Source organism: Pieris napi, chromosome 11 (assembly GCF_905475465.1).
Source record: "Pieris napi chromosome 11, ilPieNapi1.2, whole genome shotgun sequence".
In the NCBI taxonomy this organism is placed as follows: domain Eukaryota; kingdom Metazoa; phylum Arthropoda; class Insecta; order Lepidoptera; family Pieridae; genus Pieris; species Pieris napi.
Window position 1 is genome coordinate 11364894 of NC_062244.1, and position 16447 is coordinate 11381340.

Consider the following 16447-nt stretch of genomic DNA (forward strand, 5'->3'; position numbering starts at 1 on the left):
TCACTTATACGAACACCATTGTTCTAAAATTATATTGCGACGCGTGCCTCATTATTACATTTTTATTCACTGTTTTCCAATCCTCAACAAACACGTTCAATTAACAAAAATCACAATAACCTTATCAAAAATCGAGTGCCGAAAAATATAATTAGAAGGCGCGCGTAATTCTAATTTTGAATTCAAATTAAAGCCGCTTAATGCGCGGGAGCGACCCCGTAAAAAAAGAGTTGACGAGTGCTCGCAGGGTGGTAATTTTTCATTAATTTAAGTTCACCATTCCCTGTTTTGTTTGCTTTTAATCGCATTTCTAATTAATCCCGTCGAGAATAACGTGACAACTGTCGACTATGGCGGCCATTTTTTTCGTGGGCCAGTATAGCAGATGTCGGCCGATTTCCATTTGTTTCTGAGATTAATGATTCGGTGCGATTGTGAATTTTTCCGGTCGGCTTTTGTTGTTTTAGAAGCAATTTGTCCGCTTAATGTAGAGGGCATTCGTTAAATGCCTCACAATGATATTGAACACAAGGGCTACAACTCTAAAGCAATCTAAAATAGCAATCTCTTATATTATTTGAAATTGCCAGTAAAGTGTTTACCCAACATATACTAAATACTTGCTAGTATAAAGTGGTTCTATTTTTTAATACATTGTCTTTTCACTGTGACATCATGGAACAATACGATCTAACGTAAGACTAATAAATAATTTAAGTCTAAGCTACTAATAAGGATATTTAACATATTAAGAAAGTTTCAAGTGTCTTCTACTTATAGTCTCTCTTAAGGGAAGTGTCTTCCCCTTAAGAGAGACTATAAGTAGACTACTACTAACGTGCATTAACACTGATTCAATAATTCAATTGGTCCTTTTGAATATTCTCAAAGTGGTTCTATTAATCTATCTGTTTCCTGTAATGATTTCGAATAAGTTTTTACACGATTTAAATTTGTTGTTTTGTCATCATCATCTGGCTAGATTGAATAAGTGTATATCAAGATGAAACTTTTTCAAGGGTAATCAGCAGATACCTCCGCTTGACTTATATCGTCCGCTCTCGACAAATTTAACATGCACGGACGGTTATTCATTGTTCTTCTAAGCGCACACCCCTCACGTAGCATTTTACAAGACTGACTACTATTTTTGATTTTTTAAACTAAACTAAGGGGACAATATTCATTATAAATCGTTATAACTATAATGTCTTTAAAACGGCAATGGAAATAATTTATCAGTAATTTAGTTAAAAGACCGATTTAGTTTTTATGTCGATTTAACAGTGTTTTTAAAACGTTGAATCAATGAAATATTATATATATATTTTTAATTTATTAACGGTGTTTATTTCTTTATTTACACTTTGTTGCTTTATAATATAAAAATTTAACATAGTTACATGTAAAGGAAAGGCAACTGGCGGCCTTATTGCTTTCGAGCGATCTCTTCCAGGCAACCACTGTGAGAAAAGAAAAAAAAATGTATTAAATTACATAAGCTAGGCAAGAAGTGCAAAAATACATGTTTAGTTACTATTTAGTAATAGATGAAGACTCAGGAATACAGCTACTTCAAATATGTATAACAAACACTTTCTTAAACTATTAATCTTTTTGCGCCTAATCACTAACAATTTTCAATACAAATGTTTGATACAGACGTGGAATTTCATGCTTAAATCTCGTGATACAGAGCATATCCAGCTGTGCTATGAGCAGGGGCGTATATACTTAAGGGCTTTTTGGGCTGCAGCCTAGCCTTGCGATTCTGTAACTCACTTTTCGAACTCTCATAGCAGTTCGAAAAGTGAGTAACAGAATCGCAAGGCAGGGCTCGCAGTCCCTACTAAAAACAATTCGCGATATTTTAAATTTAAAAAAATATCCGATATTTTAAAAATTCACCTTAATTCTTACGTTTGAATCTCTAAGATCAATCAACACATGTGCGATGCGCGTATCGAACGGAACGGGGAATTCCCCGTCGCTTGTTTTCGGTGCGTTTGCGTCTATTACAGGGGACTTCCCCGTAAAAGCTCGTAGCCCCCAAATTCAAAATCCGCCCATGGCTACGAGTCTTAGTAGATATAGCAGTTTTAACTTTTTACAGCACCTGTACGACAATAAATGTACAGTGTATTTTTTGTAAAGGACAAAACGTAAATGGAGAGCATCGCTTAGTATTTGGAATCGATTGGAAAAGCAATCAAACTCTAGTACCAATGTTTTTGATATTAAAATAGAGCTGCATAGATTTTGATTAGTCGAGAATAGAAAATAACTAACAGGAATACACGTGTATAAATGTTAGATAGAAAAAGATACTGAGTATTGTTATGAATAAATGTATTGTGCGTTGACGGTAATGTTTTATTGTGTTTATTCAATAGAGTTATGATTAGGGAGTTACAACATTATGTCATTGTACCTAATGATTCCATAGTAGGCTGAAAGATAAATGCGCATTTAACATTGGCTCGAACGGTGAAGGAAAAAATCGTGAGGAAACCTGCTTGCCTTAGAGTCTAAGGCTTAGACCCAAAATGTCGACGGCGTGTGTCAGGCACAGAGGGATCACCAATTGCCTATTACAAATGATCATGAAACAGATACAGAAATTTGAGGCTCAGACCTAAAAAGGTTGTAGCGCCACTAATTTGTTTTTCATATTTTTAATTACGCAATAGTTAGAATTCTAAATTTAAAATAATAAAGTTCCCTATCTAATAAAACAGATATCGAAATCTGAGGCCCAGACCTAAAAAGGTTGTAGCGCCACTGATTAATTTTTCATAACTTTAATTTCACAATAGTTAGAATTTAAAATAATAAAGTTCACTATCTAATACAACAGATATCGAAACCTGAGGCCCAGACCTAAAACGGTTGTAGCGCCACTGATTTATTTTTCATAACTTTAATTACACAATAGAATTCTAAATTTATATAAAGTTTACTGTTCCAATTGTTCGGCATTGGTTTCTTAAAAAGGTTTAGGAGGTTGAATTTTGGCAGATATTTAAATTTAGAACTCAGATCAAGTATCTGAGTTCTAAATTAACAATGTATGAAAAGAATAACAAAACGAATCCCCAATGAGAATCACGAACAAAGTTACCTTTTGCATGCATCGGTCAAAATTTCAAAGCTATTTCCATCGTCTCAACGCTCGATACATCTTCGAAGCGCCTTAGCTTATTTAAAATTTAATCTCGACTCTGCACCAAGAACAATGTTTATTAGAAATTTATAATTATAGCTATAGCGTACTGCCAAAATACGCCTACGCCTTACGTATTCGAGTACGTAAAGCCAGCCTTTATCGTCTGCAGTGCACTATAAGTGTCTGGAGCCTGTAAATTTTCGCAGCGGCGATCTGCGGTCGGTCTTTGTGCTATTAATTTGTAATGTCCCCCTCACAGGCCGCCTAGAGTCGAGCAGGGGGTGGGAATCGCTGGATAGATCTAGGCATAACCAGTTTTGGCTTTAAGATTTTCATCTTTGTTTATCTTGATGTAGAACTTATTAATATTGCAGAGAATAGTATGCTAGGTTTGTGAGTTTTCAATAATATAAAAAAAACTTAGTAGTTGCTATGGTTCAAAGAATAGCCAGATTTTACTAAAAACAAATGCTCCATTAACTATACCGGAAATGACTATGTAAACGAGAAACAATAAAAAAGATATCAAAGGTTAATATCCTCAGACATATCCTCAGATCATATGGCATATCGAGTCCTTGCCGATCTTCAATGGGGGCCCGCGTTTCCGATAGGATTAAGCCAGACTTACTGCTCGGTCAGAAACACGGCGCGACGCAACCCCTCCCCCCACCGGCCTAGCCTCACCCCCCTATCACCCGGCGCATTAGGAGCAATCATATTCGACGGCCGCTACGTTTTGGCATCAGTTCGTATTGCTTAGGCCGGGCAGCTATTTGCAGAACAATGATTGGTAGTGTCTTAGTTTGTAAGGTCGTTAGGGCTCAGTTTTGCTTGCCGGAGTTAGAGTTGATTGGAGTGGTAAGATAGAGCGTTTTGTTGTTTGTTTTTGTTGCATTCGATACGTTTATAGGACATTGGGTTATCGAGTTATCCAGATGTATCTTATGGGTGCCGATTACTGTGTCATTTGATTCACTTTGATACGCAGCTAAAACTGTGAATCTTTTATTAACAATCGTTTCTGTATTATTTTACTAAAGGAATTCAGTTGAACATTTCGGACTAGTATTAATTAATTCAATCACTTTATATATTATAAAAATATACAACAATATTAATTCGATTGACGGTATTCTATTTAAACCCGTTTCTTTTTTTATGTAACAACAAAGTAAATGGGCAGGATGCTCACCAAGATGATGGTGTTCAGTGATTGTTGAGTGCCCATAGATACTTTAATTGCCAGAGGGCTCGCAAGTGCGTTGCCGACCTTTTAAGAATTGCTTTGCGCTTACATTTTTAAAGTTTACATTTAAAATAGTAACTTTCTTGTCAGCTCTTATGGAAACTATTATTTCCGCTTATTTTTTTTTCAGATTAAACCAGCATATATGTATGTGTGTTAACAATACCAGTCTTGTTAGGTTAACACATATAAATATTTTCTTCAATTGTTTTTTATGATGCTTAGCGTTCAGCTATCTAACAACTACTAAACATGACAATTCAAAATCTATTTATTTATTGAAGTTTACCACATCATACATAATACTATATTAACAGTATATCAAGCTATCTAAACATAAATGTTACAAAAAATTAAATTAAATAAGAATATAGTATTGTCTTTTATTGACATAACCTTTACACATTTAAAAAAAAAACTTTTTAACCGGATTAAAGTTATAATAATACATAACTTTACATTTACATTCCACGCACGCTGTAAAGCACGCGTAACGTCGGATAAATTTAAAATTATGTCAAATAATTGTATATAACTTTAATCCGGTTAAAAAGTTTTTTCTTTAAAAATAATAATACAATAAAAATACTTATACCAGCGGATCAGGTATGAGATAGAAACCTTATTTCTTTTAAGAAATTGAATGAAGTTTGCTTGAATTACCATCAAAGACTATATCGTAAATCCCGATCCAAATTATTATAGTACATCCATTTGTAATAATACCAAAGCTCGAAGCGCCCTAACATTCCAATTGAAATTTCGGTCAATACAATACGAGAAACCGATAAATCTATTCAAGTTGATAAACAAGTATTTCCAAGGAAAGCTTCTAAGTATCATAAAAGCTCGCATTATCTAAACTCTAATTCGTTCCTAGTATTAGTGTTTACGAGAAATGTTCATTAGAATATTTGCATGGATTTGTACCGATAGAAAAACAAAGCTATATCTTCGGTATTAGGTTTAGAATTTATTTTCTAGCTTAGCCGGCTTAATCATATATATAATCAGAAAAATGAGTCTCTTGGCATTTTGACACATACACGTTTAGTAGTTAGTATAACGGAATAATAATAATAATCCAGTGGCGCCACAGCCTTATATGTCTCACTCAAAGTGCACACGTTTATTTGTTAATTATATTTTTATAGACAAGTAGGTAGGCCTTTTGTGACACATGTCAACCATTTTTGGAAGACATGCCTGTTGCTTTACCTTGTCTGCCTTTATTTAATTGCGTTGAGGAAGCGGATACACACATAGAACGACGGGATTCGAATGCTCGACATCACAGTTGAGAGACGAACCACTAAGCCATTGCTACATTATGAAATAAAAAATAAAATTTATGAACCGTTTCATAATTAATAGGAGCTATAAAAAGTTATATATTAGAATTTCCTTATAAGTTCTAACTTATACATATTTTATATAGATTTGGATTTTTTACACGCTTTATATTAGCTTCACCTGTATGTATGTATGTATGTATGTATGTAACCGACTCCTTCGGACTCGATTTTGACCCACATTAAACGGACAGATTTAATTAAAACTTTGTACACTTATAAAGAATCAGCGACAATATAATAATTTCATAGGTTTATCTCGAAAAATCAATGAAATTTTTTTTAAGTCCACAAAGCAATACGATTAAATTGAGACAACACGTATTGCTGCTAGGACTAAAAAGTGGAAAATAAATATAATAAATAATTTATACATATCGCCTGGTTGATATTTTTATACACGCGTTAATACATTTAATAAACCAGCTAAACATCTGGGAACTTATTACATCTCAAAGCAAAATATTCGAGGAAAATGCAAGTGAAAAATCCAGCGAAAGTTCGATAAAAAAACACTAACATCTTTAACAAAGAATGAAAGGCATCCGAGGCATCCCAACAAAGCACAGCCCACACGAAACCCGCGTTGATTTTCAAAGCGTTTGCCTCCCACAGGTAAATAAAGAGGGAATTTTCCTTCCGAATGCCGACTCCGCCGGATCTTGACCTATTTGTTGGTACGCGTTGGGGTAGGTCAGGCACAGCCTTCGTTCTTTTGTGGCTTTGGTGTTTGTCTCGCAAGTTTATACGTGTTAGCTTTTCGGTTACGTGCGGTTCATGCAACTTGACTTTCGTTTACTACTTAACCATATTTTGCTTATGAAAAAAACGACTCTCAATTTACGACATTTTCCTTAACATATGTAAATAGTTAAATAATATCATTTTACATATTTTAAATTATTTACTTGAATGAGTTAAAGAAGGATAATTAAATAATAATTTGGGTCATATATCATTATTATTGGACATATATAAATCCGAATAAGGTGTAACTTAGTTAAGGTACCTATTTAATATTTTTTATTGACTTTCCTTTCCTAAAAGAACCTTTTGTTTATATTATGTATTCGATCTTTGGCTATAAGTTTTGTATATTTGATTTTAACTGTAGGATTACTAAATAAATATATAGACAGTAATATTTATTTCGTATTTGACTAAAAAAACTAATTTTAAAACTAATTTGATAGGTTTTATGACTTCTAAGGAAATAATTTACAATTAAATTTTATTATTATATTTCATAGGAGACTTACAGTACGTTGATTAATAATTTTTTTTTTTGCAATTATATAGAATTTAAATACTTGTACCGACTGTAAGAATAGATGTCTTTCTTTTAGCATCAAAAATCTATTTTAAACCTGAACAAAAGCTTCAAAACCAACCAAAAGAGTTCGAAAAAAGTTAATTTAAAAAACAGTTGACCAATGTATGAAAGGATAAAAATGTGGGTATCGCAAATTTAATCAAAATTCCCTCCATAATTATTTATCTTACCCGCGTAACTCAGCCCCAGAATTGAATTGTTTTGATTTGAAGTATTTCTAAATAAGTACATCAACTTAGTAGAGATCTAAATATATACGTAAATATCGGAGTTCTGGTGGATTATGTTTGGAATGACTTCTGGATATCTTATATATAAAACTCTCGTGTCACAATGTTCGACTACTCCTCCGAAGGACTCGACCGATTCTTATGAAAATTTTTATGCATATTCAATCAGAAAATCGGCTAGTATCTATCTTTCAAATGTTAAGTGTGGTTCAACCCTAAATTTTTATCTTTATTTTTAGATAAAATCTCTTCTTTTTTGATACAGCATACAAAAATACATACAACCCTTAATTTTCACCCTTCTACGATTAACCTCTATTTTTTATAGTAGATAGTTATTTTTATTGAACTAAAAAATGATTCATAAATATACTTAGAAGGCATTTTCTTTATTATAAAAGCAGCGGCTGTGATTATGCTTTAGTTTAACGCTTGTTGGTCTAATTTAGTATAGTATCCAAGTTATATCCCGCGGATTTAAACGCCACGTCTAAAATGTGTCAGACACTTCCAACTTTTAAGGGACATATAGCAAAGTAATAAAATCCTATTTATTTATAAGTTCTAAAACAACGTGTATGCATAAAATTATACAAGAAATAATATATTTTACACACATCAATTATATTAGAACAAAAGCAAGCAACTAATATAAAATCCTTAGCATAAAATACTTAACTGCTATTAACGTAGGGAATTAACGTGAAATAGATACGTTTTGTCCTATATCCTTAGCGCAGTTTCGTCGTACTTTTAAACTTTTACATATTAACATCATGATTTTTTTGGTAGCTTAGTTCCCTTTTTTCATATTAAGTCTACTTTATTTTTATACCGCTGTGTGAAACATTAAGATTTACATACTGTAACGTTGTAAGCAAGATTTTTAGTTATGTTATAAGTAAGTGTTAGGTGACTAATAAAGCTTTAAAGATATGATTTTTGTCACCTTTAAACGAATATATACCAGTCCTTGCCAATTGCCAGTGCTTGTCTAGCTTATGTCGGCAAGGTTCCGTCCCACATAGAATAACACACATCAACAATTTTCTTAAATCTGTGACAAGCTTACGAATAATAGTAGAGTATTCTTACGTATGTAATTAAATGTCTATAACAATGCATTCAATAACTACCGCATGGATTTTTGTACAGTTGTACAATTATACAGCCTGTCTAGGCTTTGTTTATGGTTCTATAGTTACTAATATACCTATTATAATTCGTTAACATTTGACGTATTTCCTGACCTGCACAAATCAAATCCACGTGGGCGGAAAGTAAATATTTCATTCTTAATACTAAACGTATTTTTTTTCTTTCAGACGAATCGGGATGCGAGGCTGATATGTTGGAAAGTGCAGAGGGGGGGCGGACCTCTCCCTCCCGGCCTCAGCAAGAGCCCATCAACCTCAAGAATGAGGTACACTTAACCCAATACTCAACACTATCTACTTATACTTTTGTGTCGCCGCCCTTAGTAACACTCTATTGTGAAATGTTATAATAAGCTGCATGCCTTTGTCTTGAGGTTGTATTAATAGTTTATGTTAGGATCAAACCGACCAATGTATGATTTCAATTAATGATGATTTTTCTTCCATAAGGAGTTCTTCTAAATAAAAGCACAAGTTAGACAAAAAGTAAAAAATATAGTTATAGGTGGTGCTATTGTTTACACCTGATCCCGAATTTTACATTTGTAACAAGTTAAGTATATGGGTAAGTATTGAATGCACATAAATTATTGGTTTCGATTATCATTAAAATTACCTATGTTTCAGCTTGATTTATAATTGGTATAAGCAATTCGTACGACAATCTAAAATTCTGAGTATAGACGAATAAATTGCTGCCCCGGCAAAATTCGTTCACTTTTCCGGTATAAAAACCTAAGTACTAAAACATTTTTTTCTTCATAAAAACCTCTGAATTTGAGAAATATATAAAAAAATAAATGACTCGAATTGGTCCAGCCAGTTTAACTTGTAGCAACATATTTTGCGATTCATTTTTAATTCTAACATAATTTGCCTAGCTATTAAAAGTCTGAATCACTGTGTAAAATTGTGTATAAAACGACCAAGTTTAGTTAGTTTAGATACTGCTAAAAAACGGGGCTACCGTTTTTTAGCAGTATCCCTATATTAACTGAATTCTAGGCCGTACCACAAAAATAAAGAAGAGATGAAGATTACAAAACGACGCAAAAGCGCCAAGTATGCCATTCAAAGTCGACGTTTTTTGTCTTTACACGTGACCGTAGAATTTGAAGCAGAAAGGACAAAGTTAAGTGCGAATAAGCGCGCTTAATTTTCAAGTGTTGACCGACGAGTTAGGTCCGGGCCGGCGTAAAAAGACGACACATCTGCGCCCCGCTCAAAAGGTCCGATTTCGAAAGACTAAACATCGACCGCTTCGTTAGAGGCCTCGAAAAAAATTCCGGAACGATCCTCCGACCAATCGGCGTGCCACCGGCGCAACCTACTTGCCTCAGAATCTATAGTATCGATTAGTAAGCGCTTTTTTACCCGCACGCACTCACACACCGCCGTCGCGGGGGGCAGCCTTTTTAACAATCTTTTTTTCGACCACCCCTCACCCCAAAAACCGCCATGTCCATCGCGCGATGCAAAGACCGCTGCACCCCACCCCCTTCCCTCATAGCATTGAAAATGGAATTTCCATGAGTGATGGAGTGTCAAACGAGATGTGCAAAAAGTAGAAAAAGTACATTATGTTAATTATTGAACGCGTACTCCGGTCCGAGTTTAAATTGAATGTCATGTCGTATTGTCGTACGTTTTCCAGTGGTGGAGTGACCCTACTTTTTAGAACCACCTCGTTTACATTTTTGTTATGCACGGCTCATTCTTGTATTCATGCAACGAGAGTTCGCATCTATATTTAAAATGTATCCTTTGAATCATGTGTCAAAATAGTATAAACAAATAATCCGGAGTTTTTTCATTTGGGAGAATAATTAAATATTATAATATAACTATTTAATTCAATTAGATGTAATAACAAAATCTATAACAAAAAATATTGCTAGCTATTATTAATTAGTCTAGCTATTCAAAGGGGGAACGCTGCCAGTATCTTCGGAACCTTGCCTAAAGGGATGCTTCCTTTTAATATCTAATATATTATAGTTATTGAATTTTAACGTTAGTTATTGTTTTTATATCTAATTTTATTAAATATGTATTATTAAATTAAATTAAAATTTCGCTCAAATAAATTAAAGGAAGATTAGAAAACATTTTTAACAATTTAAATTTTGAAGTAACTTTTTTTGCAAACGAAATAAATTATTTGTTCGTAAGAGCAGAGTTGGCCTAAAAGTTTCAACGTGCGACTCATCCCTGGGGTCGTTGGTTTGATCCCAGCTGTGTACCAATGATATTTCTGTCTAAGTGCCCATGTAACACCACTAGTACGGTGAAGAACAACATGGTATGCCTAAGACCAAAAAAGTCAGCGATATACAGTATCAGGAACAGCGCCACTTAAAACATCCCATGATGAACTTTAAAAACAATGAAACGTTTCTTTTTTTAATTACAATGATATACAATTCCATATATCAACTATACTAAAATCCATCATTACCCCAACAAACGCATTGAAAAACCAATATCAACAGTTATGTTCGGAGGTTTTTCATTCTGTTCGCAGCAAAAGTTTAAAACTCCAATGGTGCTTTAAGACGTGTTAAAACCGTGGGAAAGCGGAAAATGTAAAGCCTACTTCGTAACTCACGGGATGTGTGAATTTGGTGATTAACAACAAGTACTATACGGCCTTATGGCTGGAAAATTTATTGTAAAATTTTAATTTAATATTACGATGTAGTGTTTTTAGTTACCTCTACGAAATCTCTCTGTAGATAAATATTCTTTTACTTTCTTTAATTAATTTAATTTTTGTACTGTATTTTCTGTTTTAAATCAAATATTATTTTGATATACTATATAGATTATACTTTATTTAAGGTTTAAGGGTGGTAGACTCCGCACTTAGACTCATAATTGGTCCGTTGTGCAGTAAGTCCTGGCTAATTTAGCCAGCCTAGCTCCTTCCAGAAGCAAAGAAGTCTCCTGGGCACTTCACAGGCTTCCCGGAGCGAGGTCGCTACACTGTTCCGAGGATTTCTGTACGTTGTTTAGACACAGCCTCGCATTCCAGGACTATGTGGGTGACTGATGCGCAAGGGGCTATCTAACAATATATTTTAATATTACTGAATATCAAGTTAACGTAATATATTATCTTAGAAAAAAACTTGAGTTCCAAGAAAGCCATGAATAGAAGAAAATACTAATATAATATAGTTTACAGTTATATTTATTTGAACTACACTTCTAAACCGTATATGTTGGCATACCGGCCACAGAGAAATAAATATAAAAGACTGCTCATTCAGGTGTATCGCTACATTTTAGACGGTTCATTTTAAATATTGCCAGTATAAAAATACAATATGCGTGTTCGCGTATGAAGTTTATTTGAAAACATTTTGACATTCTAAATAGATAATCTGAAAAGCGCGGGAATCCCGACACGATCGTCCAACAGTCGCATAGTGTACGCCGAAAAAATATCGAAATATAAAAATAGTTTAAAAAAACGCAAGCACATTTGAATGAAAATTGTGTGGGGGCGGGTGGAGCAGCCCAGTGGACCGATCGCCTATTATTATTATTATTACTGGCATTATATCTGCATTTTTTCCCGCGCACACGGAGGCAGCCATGTTTATTTTTCTTCGTTTTTCTTTTTTCGGAAATTCGGCGGGTGTTGCCCCCCTACATACGCGATACAGGCTGAACTATGCGATGTCTACAAGTGGACGAACATTTAAATTGGCTCTCATCAAATATTGACTGCGTAGTTTTTTCATTAACCGGTCGGTATATTTTTCAGGAATCCTATTCGATGGCTGTATCAATTTGTTTCTTTTCAAATGCTCGGAAGCTCGAAGTATCTTTAAAATTAATTACATTATATTTTAATAAAAATATATTCCAAGTTCGCTGGAGTTTTCGCGATTTATACTTTTGTAAATTTCAACGTATTCATATTACAGATGCTTTTTCAAATTCGTTAGCTCACTGCAGACTTTTTAGTTTGATATAGAACAGATTAGATTTGAAAGATAGTCTAAGTTTAAAATGAAATCGTTAATTAAAAGAGAGATTACAAAAACTCTAATTAAATTTCATCTGAACGAAATTTCATACATCACCGTACTTTCTCCAACATTATTTTTCTTGTAGCGTCGTAGCACTAGTAAACCTCAACATTATTTTTCATGTAGCGTCGTAGCACTTCGTAGAACCCTTGAACATTTCCTATCAGATATGTGCTACTAATTTAAACATGAAGCTCATTCAAATGCAAATCATAAACATCGACAGTATGTGACAAACGCCTCGAGGTAGGGTTGGCACAAATAAATCGCGTCGCAGCCGCGGCCGGGGCTGCCCACGGAGGACGTGATTGATCAAAGTCGTTTGTCAAGCTCGCGTCGCCAGCCCTGCGCAATTAGCACGTGATTCTCCGCGTCTAATGCCGAATTTAGTTTTAATTATCTTTGCATTATCGCATCGAGACATTTGAGCGAAAACGAGAATTAACCTTTGAACCAGTTTGTAGCAAAATCTTGAATATTAACAGCAGTAATTTTGCATTTGTCTTTTGTTTTCACCGGGAACAGAACCGTCATGTTTCTAAACCACCAAGCCACCAAGGCTAATCAGTTAGTTCGTTGTCTCTCCAAAAACATATAGCGGATAGATTTTATAAAAAACTAAGTACTAAGATTTTAATTTACTTTCATTGAAAAGGTCATTAATTTTATTTCGTCTAGACTCGGATAGAATTCATTTGAGATTTGTTTAATTTTCTAATAACATAAATAGTATTATTTTTAAATATATAGCAGTGTTGCCTAGTGGCTTCATCGTGCGACTCTCATCCTTGAGGTCGTAGGTTCGATTCCCAGCTGTGCAACACTTGACTTTCTATGTTCGCATATAATAACCGCTCGAACGTTGAAGGAGAACATCGTGAGGAAACAGGCTTGTATTAGACCAAAAAAGTCGGCGTGTGTCAGGCAAGAAGGCTGAACACTTGCCTATTGGATTGACATATCATGAAACAGATTTAGAAATCTGAGAGACCTAAAAAGGTTGTAGCGCCACTGATTTATTTTTTTATTAAATATAAGTATGTTATCATAAAAATATAGTGTGAAAAGAATCATTGAAGACAAAGGCAGGACTTTTTAGAAAATTCTTAATTCTAAATTTGTGTGTATTGTGATGTTTCTCGTACGGTATAACATCGTAAGGACACAGGTAATTGGTCATACTTAGCGACTAACCATTCTTGAAGATTGTGTAAGAAGAGTGTGTTTCTGACCCATATCTTATTGATGAAAGTATAAACATAGTTGGTATCTAACACTTACTACGTTTCTTATTTGGTATAAAATCTGTCCGCTAAATTTTTTATAAGACAACGTACTTACTGATTGGTCACGGCAGCTTTGTGGTTAACAATACATACATAAATCAATGGAGTAGCGCCATTTTAAGTCTGGGCCTCAATTCTGTATCTGTTTCTCGAATCTAATCTAATAGGAAATTAGGTGATCAGCCGGTTTTCTCACGATGTTTTCCTTCACCGTTCGAGCGAATGTAAACTGCGCACAAAGAAAGAAAGCCCATTGCATAGCCGAGGATCAAACCTACGACCTCAAGGATGAGAGTCGCGTTCTGAAGCCTAAGGTTTATTATAAAAATAAAATAAATAAGCAAAGGGACAGTTACTTATGTGTGTATGTTTAATAATTAAAAATGCAAATTCAAATGCCTGCTATAGCAAAGTACAAACGAGATGTCGAGACATAACATCGAATCAAAATGCGCAATCACGCACATTACGACCAGTTCAAATCTTTTTTTCAATACACTTATACAAAACGCGGACAGGGAATGCTTAGAGAGGCTGTTGAATTTCAAAAAACTGATAAAAATAATCACTTCAGTTATCTAATAAAACAATATTATTAATATATAATATTCTGAATATTTAACTTTTTGACACCAGGGGCCTAGTCAGAAGTTTGAAAAGGACAAAACTATTTGAATTAGTGTTAGTGTGTAGTAGTGCACATCAGACATAAGTGCGAAACAGTGGTAACACAAGAACAAAGTGTCTTCCCCTTCATAGAGACTGTAAATAGTGTTATTAGACACTTTAATTTAAATATAATCAGGAGGTTAGAGTTTCATACATTCATTCTGAATTGGAGAAAAAAAGTATGAAGTCTCTTTATCTTTTGTTCTCAATCGTTGACCGCCGCATTAAATTAATGGAAAACTCGTTTAATGGCTGATTCTAATTCGTTATTTACATTTTGTTTATAATATACCATATTATTAAGTAATTTATATATTTTTGTTTTCCAAAATTGTTTTTACACCAAACCCTACTTTTGTCTATAGCTTAGCAGCCATAGACTAGTATATTCCCAACGTGAGCCCTACCACAGGGGGCTATTTAAAAATTATGTGAAATTTGTATTTCAGTTTTCATTTGAAATTACATTCTGTGTTTCGTTAATAATTTCCTAGGTAATGTATTACTTTCATGTAAGTTTTTTAAGTGAACAATTCAATTATTTTATATTAAAAATTATGTTTGTTTTTTGTTTCCATCGTGTACTTTTCCATCTCTTACATTAGGAACAATTTTATAAAGGCTAAAGGGTTGTGAAAAACTTAAGAGTATTACTACGAGTGTTTTAATAAAATTACTATTTATACGACTATATTATCTATAAATTTTGAACTTCTAAATCACACATTTGCATTAGTCAATAAGATCAAATTCACTAGATAACAACAATTATATCCTAACTAAGTCTGTAGTCAATTATATCTAACTAACTGTATCTATCTATCTCAGTGTAATCTGTGGAGAGTAAAGAACATCATACAAAATGCCAATATGTAAAAAGGAGTAAAAATTTCTCAATTATTGCGAATGTCTTCATGCGACTGGACACCGGTCACCTATCACTGCACCCAACAAAAGAGTTATTATGCATTTTAATGCAACTTAGATGCGATCAGATATAACGGGTTTTGTAGACTAGCGATTTTAAACGCTGCAGCAACAGCGCTGTTTTAAAGCCAGCTATTATCAAACACATTTCGACACATTCTTACATAATTTCAAAGATAGGTTGGTTAAGTTTTCGTCTGAGCAAATAAGGATATTGTTATTTCTTATATTGTTTTATTAATTGAATTATTAGACTTATTATAAAACATTTTTCAGATAAAATTTGTAGTTATTTAAGATTGTAAAAATACTTGGTTATAAACGCGTCCGAAACGCATTTCACCCGCCGGTTTGCGTCCGCGACCAGCCCATCCTCTGAAAATGGAGCGACCGATAAAAAAGGTAACGAATTATAAAAAAGCGGAGGCGCAATCGCGAGCGCGGACGTGTGGGTGGTGGGTGAAATGAAATGAAATAATGAAAAAAATGGACAAAAAGCAGTACAAACATGCATTGTCCTCACCCACCCCCTTAATGAGTGGGGGCTCCCTCTGTACGCGCAAGTGCCTGATTATCACCTGATTCTATCAAATGTAGTGGCGTGTTCACTTTGCCCTTTGTTGTTGTTGAATGTCTCGCGCCTATGTCAATGTGCATAATGGAGAATGCTTCATTTTCCGCATTTTTAACAAAAATAGAGCTTTCCATTTCGTATATTGGCTCAAATTTAATGACGTGGAATAAGTGATACCTGTATGTTCCATAATAAACATATTTATTCTATTTTAAGTGAGTCACGCTGTTTATCACAGTTCTCTGCGTTGTTCCTTGAAATCTAAGACCACGTTACAAAAGACACTTGGGTGAATAGAAGTCTTCTTATTAAAGAACATCTCGATTAAGCAACTCATAAGTATCAGAATATTGGCCATCAGAAACATCAGCCGAAATTAATTTGTTTATGCGAAACAAAGGTGGGCACTGGCTGTATGCACCCGTGCTTCGGCCACCTCCCGAAAAAAGAAAAAAATAGGGAAA

The 16447-nt window shown here is 34.1% G+C and overlaps 1 protein-coding gene across 6 annotated transcripts in view; it reads left to right on the forward strand.

Moving 5' to 3' along the window:
- The window catches only part of LOC125053879 (POU domain, class 6, transcription factor 2), a 133334-nt gene that overhangs the window by 27252 nt on the left and 89635 nt on the right, over positions 1–16447 (forward strand). For all 6 annotated transcript variants that reach the window (XM_047655481.1, XM_047655483.1, XM_047655480.1 and 3 more), the window contains one exon: positions 8656–8753. In XM_047655481.1, the coding sequence (XP_047511437.1) occupies positions 8679–8753 (75 nt within the window). In that variant the 5' untranslated portion in view covers positions 8656–8678. The remainder of the gene's footprint in view (positions 1–8655; positions 8754–16447) is intronic.